The 13,967-nt window shown below is 42.7% G+C and overlaps 1 protein-coding gene across 2 annotated transcripts in view; it reads left to right on the forward strand.

The window, feature by feature from the left end:
• The window catches only part of RNF8 (ring finger protein 8), a 57,043-nt gene that overhangs the window by 11,146 nt on the left and 31,930 nt on the right, over positions 1–13,967 (forward strand). For both annotated transcript variants that reach the window (XM_049092555.1, XM_025418619.3), the window contains exons 3-5: positions 6,664–7,404; positions 9,666–9,728; positions 12,308–12,397. In XM_049092555.1, coding sequence (XP_048948512.1) covers positions 6,664–7,404; positions 9,666–9,728; positions 12,308–12,397 — 894 coding nt within the window. The remainder of the gene's footprint in view (positions 1–6,663; positions 7,405–9,665; positions 9,729–12,307; positions 12,398–13,967) is intronic.

Raw genomic sequence — 13,967 nt, forward strand, 5'->3', positions numbered from 1 at the left:
GAGTGGAGATAATTGCCACACATAACCGATGAAGGACTTATGTTTGAATATGTACAGAACTCCAAATCAATAAGAAAAAGAAAGATAACCCAGTTTTGAAAATGGGCAAGAGCCAGGCACTTCACAAAAGATTATATCCAAATGTTCAGTATCCATGAGAAGTTGTTCAGCCTCTTTAGTGATCAGGGAAATGCAAATTAAAACCACAATGGGATACCACTACCTATCTGCCAGAGTGGCTAAAATTAAATATTGACAATGCCAGGCATTAGTAAGGATGGGGGCAAATAGTCTTTGGATAGAACTATAAATTGGCACAACCATTATAAAAAATTATTTGGCATTATTTATTAGTTACGAGGTATATATATATACACACCTCATGACAATATTTTCACTACCAAGGAAACAACCCAAGTGTTCATCAACAGTAGATACAGTCTTTTTTATAAAAAAAAGTTTTTTTAAATTTATTTATTCATGAGAAACAGAGAGAGAGAGGCAGAGACACAGGCAGAGGGAGAAGCAGGCTCCATGCAAGGAGCCTGATATGGGACTCAATCCCCGGTCTCCAGGATCACACCCTGGGCTGCAGGCGGCGCTAAATTGCTGTGCCACCGGGGCTGCCCTAGATACAGTTTTATAGTGAAACACTGTACTAGAATGAATGAATGAACTATATCCAACGGCATGGATAAATCTCACAAACAATATTGTGTGAAAGAAGACACAGAAGAATACTTGTTATATGATGTCATTTATATAATTGTCAAAACTAGTGTGTCATGTTAAGCCAGACTAGTAGTCCCTTTATGGAGGGGGAGGGGCTTAGTGACTAGAGGGAAGGGAGAGGGCGGGGTGTTCTGGGATGCTGAGAATGTGGAATTTTTTTTTAACCTTGTGGTAGTTACACTGAGATGTTCACTTTGTGATTATTCATCTAGTTGTACATTTATGATTTATGTACTTTTATGTTTGTATATTATATAATAAAGAATTTCTAATACCAAGTGCTGCTGAGCATGCAGAGTAGCTGGAACCCTTAACCACTGCAGATGAGAATACACAACGATACCACCACTTTGAAAAACAGTTTGGCAGGGATCCCTGGGTGGCGCAGCGGTTTGGCGCCTGCCTTTGGCCCAGGGCGCGATCCTGGAGACCCGGGATCGAATCCCACATCGGGCTCCCGGTGCATGGAGCCTGCTTCTCCCTCTGCCTGTGTCTCTGCCTCTCTCTCTCTCACTGTGTGCCTATCATAAAAAAAAAAAAAAAAAAAAAAAAAAAAAAAAACAGTTTGGCAGAGTTTTTTTGTTTTGTTTTGTTTTTCAAGAAGAAACATTTATTTCTTATAGTTCAGGAGGTTGGCAGGCATCAAAATCAGTGATCAGCCAGGTTTGGTTTCTTTTCTTTTTTTTTTTTTAATTTATTTATTTATGATAGTCACACAGAGAGAGACAGAGAGAGAGGCAGAGACATAGGCAGAGGGAGAAGCAGGCTCCATGCACCGGGAGCCTGACGTGGGATTCGATCCTGGGTCTCCAGGATCGCGCCCTGGGCCAAAGGCAGGCGCTAAATCGCTGCGCCACCCAGGGATACCCAGGTTTGGTTTCTGATGAGAACTTATTCTTGGTTTGAAGATGGCTGTCTTTTTTTTTTTTTTTTCTTTTTTTTCTCGAAGGGAGCTGGAGAGGGAGAGAGAGAATCTTCAGCAGGGTCCACACCCAACATGGAGCCCAACAGGGGCTCAGTCTCAAAACCCTGAGGTTATGATCTGAGCCAAAATCAAGAATCAGATGCTTAGCCAACTGTGCCACCCAGGGGCCCCAAAGATGACTGTCTTCTTGTTTCATTTTCACATGGCAGAGAGCAGAGAGTAGAAGCAAACTCTTTCGTTTCTTCTTTTTTTTCCCAGTCTGGCTGTTTCTTACAGTTAAACATACACTGCCTAGCATTCCTGTCACTGTTCCCCAAATTAATGAAAACTTATCTCACAGAACCCTATATGTGAATGTTTCTGGTGGCTTTACACATAATCACCAGAAACTAAAAAAATAAACTAGGGAATGGATAAACAAACTGATATGCCTGTATCCCGGAATGCTATTTAGCAATAAAAATACCAAACTGTTGTGTTTTTTTGTTTTTTAAAGGTTTTATTTATTTACTCATGAGAGACACAGAGAGAGAGGCAGAGACACAGGCACAGGGAGAAGCAGCTCCATGCAGGGAGCCCAATGTGTGGGACTCGATCCCGGGTCTCCAGGATCACGCCCTGGACTGAAGGCGGCGCTAAACCGCTGAGCCACCCGGGCTGCCCCCAAACTATTGTTAATGCAACAAAGTGGATAAGTCTTAAAGTTATTATGCTAACTGAAGGAAGCCAGGCTCAAACAGGTGCATTCTTGTGATTCCATTTATTTATTTAAAGAGTTTTATTTATTTATTCATGAGACACAGAGAGAGGTAGAGACATAGGCAGAGGGAGAAGCAGGCTCCTCACAGGGAGCCCGATGCAGGACTCCATCTCCAGATTGGAATCATGCCCTGAGCCAAAGGCAGACGCTCAACTACTGAGCCACCCAGGCGTCCTCTGTGTGATTCCATTTATACAACATTCTGGAAAAGGCAAACCTGAGTAGGGCAGAGAATGAGTAGTTGTCTGGGAATAAATGAAGGGTTGACTGTAAAGGGGCACTGTGTCTTGGTACAAATTACACACTTATATAAACCTGACTTTAAAAATCCTAGTCTCCATCTCAGACCAATAAATCCAGCCAGTGTTTCTTTTATAAACATTACCAGGTGATTTCACTGTATAATCAAGATTGAGGGATCCCTGGGTGGCGCAGCAGTTTGGCGCCTGCCTTTGGCCCAGGGCGCCATCCCGGAGACCCGGGATCGAGTCCCACATCGGGCTCCCGGTGCATGGAGCCTGCTTCTCCCTCTGCCTGTGTCTCTGCCTCTCTCTCTCTCTCACTCTGTGACTATCATAAATAAATAAAAATTTTAAAAAAATTTAAAAATATTAAAAAAAAAAGATTGAGAACCACTGGGCTATATAAATCATTTGGTGAAGAGCAAGAAAACATTGCCTATTGGCTTTGGGTTTCCACTGGCCTCAACAACTGATTAAAAATGCTGGAAAGAGGGATCCCTGGGTGGCGCAGCGGTTTGGCGCCTGCCTTTGGCCCAGGGCGCAATCCTGGAGACCCGGGATCGAATCCCACATCGGGCTCCCGGTGCATGGAGCCTGCTTCTCCCTCTGCCTATGTCTCTGCCTCTCTCTCTCACTGTGTGCCTATCATAAATAAAAAAAAAAAAAAAAAAGAAAGAAGAAAGAAAGAAAGAAAGAAAAGAAAAGAAAAGAAAGAAAGAAAGAAAGAAAGAAAGAAAGAAAGAAAAAAATGCTGGAAAGAGATTGACCATCAAGTAAAGTAATTGGTGTTTAAGTGGGTGCAGGTTATCCTTTTTTTAAATTTATTTATTCATGAGAGACATAGAGAGGCAGAGACACAGGCAGATGGAGGAGAAGCAGGCTCCATGCAAGGACTCAATCCTGGGAATTCGGGATCAGGCCCTGAGCCAGAGGCAGACCCTCAACCGCTGACCCACCCAGGCATCCCTCTCCTATCTTTTCCCCCCATTAATGGCTAAGAGTCACTGGGCAGGCTTTTCTTTGGTTATCACTTTGCCGTGCTCTCAGTGCTTAAAATGGGGATTGTGAAAACCAACATCAAGAAAGGCTTGAACACCGTTTGATTTATTTAAACCATTTCATTTTATTATTTTTTAAAAGATTTTATTTATTTATTTATGAGAGACACAGAGAGAGGCAGAGGGAGAAGCAGGCTCCATGCAGAGAGCCCGATGTGGGACTCGATCTCGGGTCTCCAGGATCACACCCTGGGCCGAAGGAGGCACTAAACCACTGAGCCACCCGGGCTGCCCTAAACTGTTTCATTTTAGGTCATATCCTGGGCAGTACTGGATTGTACTTATACAGTCATGGTATTTCCAGCCTTTACTACAGGCACCTTGTGAACAGACCTGATTCAGGGCAAAGTATACCACTAGATGTCACCAAGGAATGATGAATGGATAATCAGAGGGATCCAAGGGTAGAATGGGATGGGAACATTTTGAAGTTTATTTTCTGGATCTAAAGGGCTCTGAAAGAGGCAGGTTACTATAGAAGACCAATTGGAGGGTTTGTAGTATCTCTTGAAAGTTTACCCCAGCTTTTTAGGAGTTTCTTGTTTGCTCTAGACTTGGACTGCTTCTGTAACCTTCTTATTTAACTTTGTCTTTGAGATTTTTCTTAAATATCTATGCCATGGCAATAGGTGACCTCCTGTGTTATATTACTTTCCCTGAGACCTTTTTCCGGTGTCTAATCTATAATCTGCCATAGAACTGTTCTCAAAGAGAATCTTTTGGCCTTTTTATTTCTGCTAGTGTTGTTTCAGAAGTCAGCAGGACTGATCAGTCTTGTTATTTCTCATGCTGAATATGAATAGGAAAATTGGGAGAAGGTTAGCCAGATAAGCCAGGTTAGGCCCAAAGCAGTGAGTTAAAGCCAATCTTTATGTATCTATGTTCATTTTTCTCTCCCTTTCCCCAATCCCAACCAGGTAATATAAAACAAGAAACAAGGGTCTAGAGCTGAGATCCAGTCTCTATAGTCTTTATACTCCGTGCCTTGTGGTCAAGCCTCCATCCCCCATATTTGGGTTGACCAGATATCTTTTCTAGCTGTGAGGAAGTAGCTATAATTACTAACTTTAATGTAGTCTTAGTCCCAATTCAGTTGTTGTGACCTTCATCTCTGGCCTGTCTCCCAAATATAAGTTCTTAATATGAGTTAAAATGTCCACTTGTCTTCTTTTCTCCTCTTTTCTTTTTCTTTTTCTTTTTCTTTTTTTTTTAATATATTTTTTTAATTTATTATTTATGATAGTCACAGAGAGAGAGGGAGAGAGAGAGGCAGAGACATAGGCAGAGGGAGAAGCAGGCTCCAAGCACCGGGAGGGAGCCTGATGTGGGATTCGATCCCGGGTCTCCAGGATCGCGCCCTGGGCCAAAGGCAGGCGCCAAACCGCTGTGCCACCCAGGGATCCCTCTTTTCTTTTTCCTCTCTCCCTCCCTTCTGAGTTTATTTAAGTCATCTCTACACCCAGCGTGGGGCTCAAACCCATGACCCCAAAATCATTAGTCGCATGCTTTTGTGACTGTGCCAGCCAGGCGTGTCCGCCCCTCCCCCACACTTGTCTCTTTAAACTTTAAATCCTGCATTTGTTTCACATCTGTTTTAGAACCTGCCATCTCCATTTAGCATCTCTTGAGATCTCTAGCCAGCTCTTCATGATAGTCCTTTACATTTATAGGTTGTGCTGTGTTATCCCACATTTACTTATGTGTGCCCTTGTGTTTTCCTTTCCATAGTCAGCTGCTAAAAGTTGTTTTCATATCTTCTACTTTTGTGCCCAGTGTATTTACCTTGCAAGATGCTGAGCATAGAATTGAAATGACTGTTGATAAGTCGATTGAGCCAGAACATAATAATAGTAGTGAACACTTATATAATGCTTACCATGTGCCAGGCACTTTTCTAAGTATATTACATATGTCGTCTCATTAAATCTACACAAACTCCATGAGGGAGAGACTATTATTATCCTCCATTTTATAGATGTGGTAACTGGGGCATGGAGAGGCTAAGAAAGTTACCTAGAGTCACACAGTTATTATATGATGAAGCCAGATTACAAGTCTAGGCAGTGTGACTCCAGCATCCATGCTCTTAACCCCTACACTGTGGTTAATTTAAATCACTAAAGTAAATATTTTTCAAGCATTTATTTTATGTGAGTCACTGTGCTTAGTGTTTTACATGTATTATTTCATTCATTCCTCACAGAGCAGTATGAGTTGGGAACTGTTACTATCCCTATTTTGCAGACACAACTGAGACACGGAGTTTAAGTAAATTGCTGAAGGCCAGGCAACTAATGAACCCAAGGTGGTGCATTTGGGCTATGAACTCAAGTCTGTCTGAGCCAGAGCTCCAGTTCTTAACCATGAGGCTGTGTTCCCCACTGGACCTCTGGTGCTATTAATTGGGTTAGATCCTACCTGCAGTTTGACCCCAGTATGAGGTACTGATACACTCTTTTTAGGTTTATGTGTACTGAGAAGTGCTTTGCTCACTTACCAATGTGTTCAGGAGCCACATTCAGAGACAGTGCTTGTGTGACTTTCCTAGCTAAGCCTATGTTTTGAACCTCATTATTAGATGCTGCTTCCTTCGCTAATAGCCATTTTTCCAGTCTTGGGCCATTGCCCCCAGTTTAGGTCAATAGGAGCTATTCAATTGCAGTTTATTTTAATGCTGCTGCATTTGAGTAATTCATCTGCTAGTAATAAGGTGATTCCTGCCTGTTTTACCAGCAGTTTTCTGTGGAGGCATGAATGTGAAATGTAGGTAAAAAGCCAGCACTATTTGAAGAATGATATTTCTAAGGGTGATGGTTTATGAACTTTTCCTATTTTTTCTCAAGGGTTTTCCGTCTGAAAAGGCAGAAGGTTTTGCAGCAGCAGGAGACAAATTCCGTTAAGAGGAAAATCATGAAGCTTATTTTGTCTTTCTTTCCCTTTCTCCAGAGTCTGAATGGTGTTTGGCTGAACAGAGAACGTCTAGAACCTTTAAAGGTCTATTCTATCCATAAAGGAGACCACATCCAGCTCGGGGTACCTCTAGAGAATAAGGAGAATGCGGAGTATGAGTATGAAGTTACTGAAGAAGACTGGGAGAGGATGTATCCTTGTCTTGCTCCAAAGAATGATCAGATTATAGGAAAAAATAGGGGTTTGAGAACTAAAAGGAAATTCAGTTTGGATGAATTGGAGGGTCCTGGAGCTGAAGGCCCCTCACATTTGAAATCCAAAATAAGTAAAGTGTCTTACAAACCTGGTCAGCCGGTGAAATCTCATGGAAAAGGTGAGGTGGCCAGTCAGCCTTCTGAATATTTGGATCCTAAGTTGACATCTCTTGAGCTAAGTGAGAAGGCCACAGATGCTCATGTTTACCCTTCCTCCACAAAAGTCGTAGCGCTTCATCATAAGAAGCAGAAAGCCTCAAGTCCTTCAGCATCTCAGAGCAGCTTAGAGCTGTTCAAGGTGACTATGTCCAGGATTCTGAAGCTGAAAACACAAATGCAGGAAAAGCAGGTAGCTGTCCTGAATGTGAAAAGGCAGACCCAAAAAGGGAACTCAAAGAAAATTGTGAAAATGGAGAAGGAACTGCAGGACTTACAGTCCCAGCTGTGTGCAGAGCAGGCCCAGCAGCAGGCCAGAGTGGAACAGCTAGAGAAGACTTTCCAAGAAGAGGAGCAGCATCTCCAGGTACCACACATGAGAGAAGGACACCAATGCTCCTCAGGGGTGGGTGGGCCCTTGGTGAGCCTATGGCCACAGCTCACTGTTTCTGTGTTAGAAACTACATGCTGAGTGCTAGGGACAGGAGATGGAATGAGGACAAAGGACTTTGAGGTGGGAGAAGGGGATAGAGTACAGGGTTAAGGCTTTAGCATGATGATCAAGAGCCAGGGTTTGGGTGCCATGATGCGTAAGGTGACTGTTAGAGCCAGCCAGGATATAACTCAGGATATAAAGCTGAGACACGTGAGAACTGAAGCAGATTCAGAGAGAGGTTGGATGAAGGTCAGGATGCCACAGAATCATAGTACATTCCAGTTAAACCAATAGTGATCCTTGCCTTTCTTTTCTGTGTCAAAGCCAAACCACTTAGCCCAAGGCAGCAGTGGGTCAGATGGTAACCCTTGTACCTGCCCTTGTACCTGGCCCTTGTACCTGGCCACTAGCTCTGATAGTTAACTCTGTAGCTAACTTAGAAGTGGGAGTCTAGAAAGGCAGAAAATGTTTTTTTGTTTCTATCCTGAGCATCCAGTGCGGGAGGGGAAGGTATACTGTGACTCTGTTGTTGAGTTGAGTGGTAAGCCACCTTCCCCAGTGCGTTGAGGGGGAAGGTAGAATAATGATTGTCTTAGCTGTGTCAGGGTAAGACCAAATGTGTCCCCATCCCTGAGTCATTTACCTAGATGACAAGCTCTTGCACAAAGCTTCTAGGCTAGAGCTGATCTTGGTCCCTGCTCAAAATGTCAGTTCCCATCTGGCAAGAAGCACACGTTTTACTCCTACCTACTTGCTCAGGTAATACTGAATGTCAAGAATTCCCCATTGTTGACTTAGAAATAAAAAGGACCAATCAGGATTGAAGTGAATAAGCTTTTCTGTTTTGTTTACTTTGCTCAGGGCAAGGAACAACCAGTAGTGTTGGCTTATTTCTGAACAATTTATAAATTTCATTCTAATCTCTGCTACCCCCTTGAACTGGTAGCATTAGTAAAGGCCATGGATTAAATAGGTCTTTCTAAGGGTATACACTGTTTGCTTATGTCATACCTTTTTGCTTCGCTTGCCAGCCTGGACTAGTTCTTGAAGCTAATAGAGGGAGGTTCATCTTTACATATTTAGTGTATGACACGCTCCCCAGAGCAGAACCCTCTTTAAAGGCTAATGTGTCCAGGAACAAGAGTTACTATTAATTAAAGTTTGTGGCTGCTTTGGGCATGCTTCAGGATATAGCTGTAAAATCTTTTCTATATTAAAATGGTAAAGAAAAGCAGAAATTCTCTTGGGGTATTTGAGGGTCATATATATATATAGCTCATGGTGAAATGTATCTAGTTCTTTGTTTATGAGCTGCTTTTCCCTCTGCCACCAAGCCCTAAGGATTTATTCTACTCCTACTACTTGTTCAGAAGCTCATTTAACTGTTGCTTCTTCACACAGATTTTTTTTTTCTTTTCTTTAGTACCTACTGTTGTCTGGTGTACTATACTTGGGAGTTTAGGTGGTTATAAAGATACTTAATAAATGGTTTTTGCTATTAAGAAATCAATCTTGTTGAAAAGACAAGATGTATTATACACATAAAATAATCAGAATAGTTTTAAGTGAATATATTTAAATTAGAGGATAATTTCCAGTTAGCATATTAAATGGGTAGGTAATTCTTAAAGAGGAAGGGCCCAGAATGCCTTATAGAAGGTGCTGGACATAGTGTAGTGGTGATGTGGAAGGCATCCACATCAAAGGGGTGGTTGGAGGAAACAGAGCGTAAGTTCCAGCAAGGAGAATAAGTGATAGAGAATCACACTAAGAGATGAGGCGGCCAGAATCTAGGGAAGTAATGTGATGGAAATTATGAGTGTCAACGTAGTGGGTTATATCTGAGTTTAGGTTTTTGATGGCTTAGAAGCTCTCAGTTTACATCTCTCTGGCAGTCATGGTGTTAGCCAGTGAAGGAGACTTGGAGTATTAGCCCAGGGTTCTTTCCAGAACAACCTGAGTGGTAGCTTGACGGTGACAGCCCCAGGGTGTCCAGTGCCTGAGTAGTTCACTCTGCTCAAATCCCTTACTGCCAACAACTTGAAGTAAAACAGGAGGTTTTCCACCCGCCCCCTGCCCTCTGTTGTTTGTAGATGCTTACAGAAGACAGTCTGCTCTGCCTATTGCTAGATTTTGTTTCTCTTCTGCCCCTCCCTGCAGGGAAACTTTCTATGTTGTTTTTGGCTTTGCAGGGTTTGGAGAAGGATCAAGGAGAAGAGGACCTGAAGCAACAGCTGGCCCAGGCGCTGCAGGAGGTAACTTCTCTCTTGCCGCTGTACAGAGATTGTAGTGGGCTGGGTCTTCACATGGCCACTGGCTGCCTCTTCTGCTTAGCACACACCTCTGCGGCATCTCCAGTCTGCAAACAGCAGCTGCTCACACCATCAGGTCAGAGATTTGGCCTCACAGACATGCCAGACCTCAGCATGAAAACTTACATCTTCATCTGAGCAGGCATTGCTCTAGTGAAGATGGGACGAAGCCTGTAGCAATTAGGAAGCTGTCTGGGGAAGTGGCTGCACTTCTAGAAAGGTGAGGGCAGCAGAGGGGAATTTTAAGCTCTGACTTGGCCACCAGGACCTGCAAGGGCCTTTATTACCTTACTGTCCCTGAGCTGAAGCCATCCAGAAACCATTCAGGAATGTTCCAATTAAGTGTTTTAGGTCAGGTTGAGAATGCAGTTTAACAGTCAGCAAACATAGTGATTCACTGAAGGGCAAAGCTCACAGGTATAAGATGCCCCTCAAAGATGGCCTGCCGTTTATTTCATGTAACTTGACTATCAGCTGATTATTTTTCACAAGCTGTTTTGCATCTTTGAAGCCTGCTCTGTCTTCTGTCCTTTATATGTTCATGATCAGTAGTTTGATGCAAGTTTTGTCAGGGAGTTAGTGGGATGGTTTAAATCTCCTTGAGAAGAGTGAGTAATTGCATTAGAATTTATCCTTCTGTTCTTTTATTGCATATCTACCTCCCAACCTTCTCAGAGTGCTAACAGCCCCATATTATTGTAAGCTCAGAGAGGGATGCCTACTTTGATTTCCCTAAGGGGTACACAAATAGCCTTGAAAAGAATTGGGTGAAAATTAATTCAATCTTTTTGGAATTTTATTTTCTAAGCTTGTTTATTTTCTAGGGTGGGAAGCTAGGCATAATCCTTGTTTAGAGCATTATTAAATTGTATTGAGATACTGTTTTGAAATTGACTGGAAAAGAGTAAGATTCTGCTACTTGGAAATCCCTGGGGATCACAGAGTACCTTGTACCCACAGCCCCTTAACCCACCCCTGAGAGGCAGGAAAACATTTAGCATGAGGTACTTGGCCAGTCTCTGTTCATTAGTCTAAAAATGTGATACTTTTAGGTCATGGTTATAATAACATGCCTAGGGGACATAATCACTCTCTCAACCGAAACAATGGTGGTTTTTCGGTCCACTCTGTTGTTCCCTCTGTAGCAATTCTTTTTTATTTTCTAGGCAATTACAAAAACTTGCATTTACATAAAGCTTTAAAAACTTTTCCAGATGCTTTCTTATCTGTTATTTCATTTCTTAACACTGATGTAGGAGGGGCACCTGTTTTCCCATTTTTATAGATGAGTAAGCTAGGCACATACATCTAATCAGTAGTCAAGATGAATGCCTTCTGATATAGCTGCTTTTTTTTGGGGGGGGGGGAGACCCACATTTTATTTTATTTATTTTTTTAAGATTTTATTTCTTTATTCATAGACACAGGGAGAGGGAGAAGCAGGCTCCATGCAGGGAGCCCGATGTGGGACTTGATCCCAGGTCTCCAGGATCACACCCCAGGCTGCAGGCGGCACCAAACTGCTGCGCCACCAGGGCTGCCCAGTGATTTATTATTTTTTATTTTTTAAAGATTTTATTTATTTATTCATGAGAGATAGAGAGAGAGAGAGAGGCAGAGACACAGGCAGAGGGAGAAGCAGGCTCTGTGCAGGGAGCCCGATGTGGGACTCGATCCCCAGACTCCAGGATCACGCCTCGGCTGAAGGCGGCGCTAAACCGCTCAGCCCCCCAGGCTGCCCGAGACCCACATTTTAAAATTCGTTTTCTTGGGTAATATCTTTTCAGAAATACTTACCTTTACTCCACCTTCTTTAAGAAAGGATTTGAGGTGAGAAAGTGTAAGCTATACTTAAAACAACGGTGCTCAGAAATTTTTATAGAAGTAGAATCTCTTGACATTCAGTGTAGGCAGTTAGTCACAATGATTGAGCTGTTAGCTCTTGGGTGTGTCTACTTCCAGAAGACATAGGCAGGGTTCAGGCAGCACTGCCTTACAAGCACGTAGTATGTGATTTATAGAATAAATAGGTTGAAGGTCTTTTTTATTTCAACGAAAATGATTATCTAGAAATCCCATTTCTCCCTGATTATTTCTTAAAAGCCATGCCCAGTACTGGGTAGCCTCACATTTACTTACCAGCTCTTGAGCATTGGTTCCCAGAATCACTTGAGAGTGGCTTTTTAAAAATCCACATTCCTGGGCCCCCAGCCAAACCTACAGAATCAGACTCTCTGGAAGGCAATGTAAGTTCTTCAGTTGATTTGGATGGCAGTTGAGGTTGGGTTATTTCCAGAGGGATTAGTGGATTTGATGACCTCCCTTTTTAGCTGCCCCATTCCCTGAAAAAAAAAAAAAAAAACCAGCAGGTAAGTGTTCTGAAGGAACAAAGACATTCTTGAAATGCCAATCCATTGATTCCTTGAACCAAAGCCACTGATGGAGGGAGCAGCTAGTGTATGGCTAAAAGGAAAGATGCAGTATAAGCTCATCTTGAATATGTATCTGCTGTGTTTCTGCAGCATCGGGCTCTAATGGAAGAGCTAAATCGCAGCAAGAAGGACTTTGAAGCAATCATTCAAGCCAAGAACAAAGAATTGGAACAGACCAAGGTACTAGAAAGAAGATGAAGGTTTAGAATTTGGTTAGTACATGCAACTCAGCATTTTCAACAGTGCAAGGGTTGCTATGGTGAATGAAGAGAGAGATTATGGTGGTTCCCTGCCTCGGGGGAAATAATCTGTAAAATTATTCAGGCCTATTGAAGGGTCTGCCTCTAAGACAACATTCTTTTCTTTCCCTCATTTAGAAGCGAAGTGTTGGGAATGAGACTCTCACCCTGCAGTCTAGTCCTTTGGTTGTGGTAGATATTCCTTCAGAGTGTTTCACTGACACGGGCTAAGGAGTGATACAGTCAAAAAACCGTTCGTTCTGATGCATGTGGGTAATTATTCCCCACATCAAATCACTGGAATGCTTAAATTGGGAGTTATAGACTTAGGTGCCCACCAGGGTAGACTGGTAGTAGAAGTGAGTGAAGTGACCTGGGTACAAGATCGGAGTAGGGAGCTGTGAAGACAGAGGCACACTAGCAAGGGGCGCTCTCTGCCCCCTTTCCTGCTCCCACCACCAAGAGGCAGCTCTTCTTTCCTGGAGCCAGCTGTTGCCATCCAGAAATGCAGGCCCACTGTTGTCAGATCTTCTGACTTTTCCACGGAAGATGGAAATCCAAATGTTTATGTGAACTATTTCAGTTTTCAAATATTAGCAACAAATTCAAGGGATTGTGGTTTTTTGTTTTTGTTTTTGTTTTGTTTTGTTTTGTTTTAAATACCATCAGGACCAAACTAAACAAATCTGCCAGCCACATGCAGTCCACAGGCCATCAGTTTGGAACCTTTGACATGAAACCAGTACCTGAGGCTGACTACATCTCTCAGCCTACCCTTCCCTATCCAGACAGGCCTGGAGCAGAATACAGAAAGGAGATTCAACTTTCATTTGGTTTGAGATCTTTATCTTTTGTTTAAATCACATAGTACCTTCTTTCTTAATTCCCAGAAAACCACCACATCTTTTTAAACCTAGCAATTTTTAAGTTTTCAGGGAACTTGACTTTAGTTAAAATGGGTCCAGACCTCTTTGCTGCCCAAAGCAGTGTACAGTCTTTACTTTGATTAGAAGAGATAAAAAAAAGATGAAAAATTAATCAGCCCCTCAGATATATCCTAAATGGCCTTTCCTTTCCCTTCAGGGGCTTCTGACACTTTTGGTCTGGGGATGAGGTGCTAAATTAGAAGCAAGAGAAAACACCTAGCATCCCCACCCCCAAAAGTGTGTCCACAAGTGGTCTGACCTCTTGGGGAAAGGAAAGGGAAATTGGACTGCAGACCTACAGGAGGAGGAGGTGGCAAGCATCATACAGCTTAGATCCCAATCAGCCCCCTGCCTCCAGGGAGTATAAATAACATCCTTATTTTGCAGAAGAGGCAGCTGCAAGGAATACAGGGGGCCTTATAAATTAATTCAGGCTTCCTGCCTCTATGGAGTGTTTTTCATGTCTGCTTTCATGTCCAGTGAGTTCTTGGTTGCTTGAGATGATTTTATATCACCTCTAAACTGCCATTGGTTATAGGATACATAAAGCCTCATTCTGGTCTTGGGTGGTTGGTGTGCTGAGTA

This window comes from Canis lupus, chromosome 12 (assembly GCF_003254725.2).
Source record: "Canis lupus dingo isolate Sandy chromosome 12, ASM325472v2, whole genome shotgun sequence".
Taxonomy (NCBI): domain Eukaryota; kingdom Metazoa; phylum Chordata; class Mammalia; order Carnivora; family Canidae; genus Canis; species Canis lupus.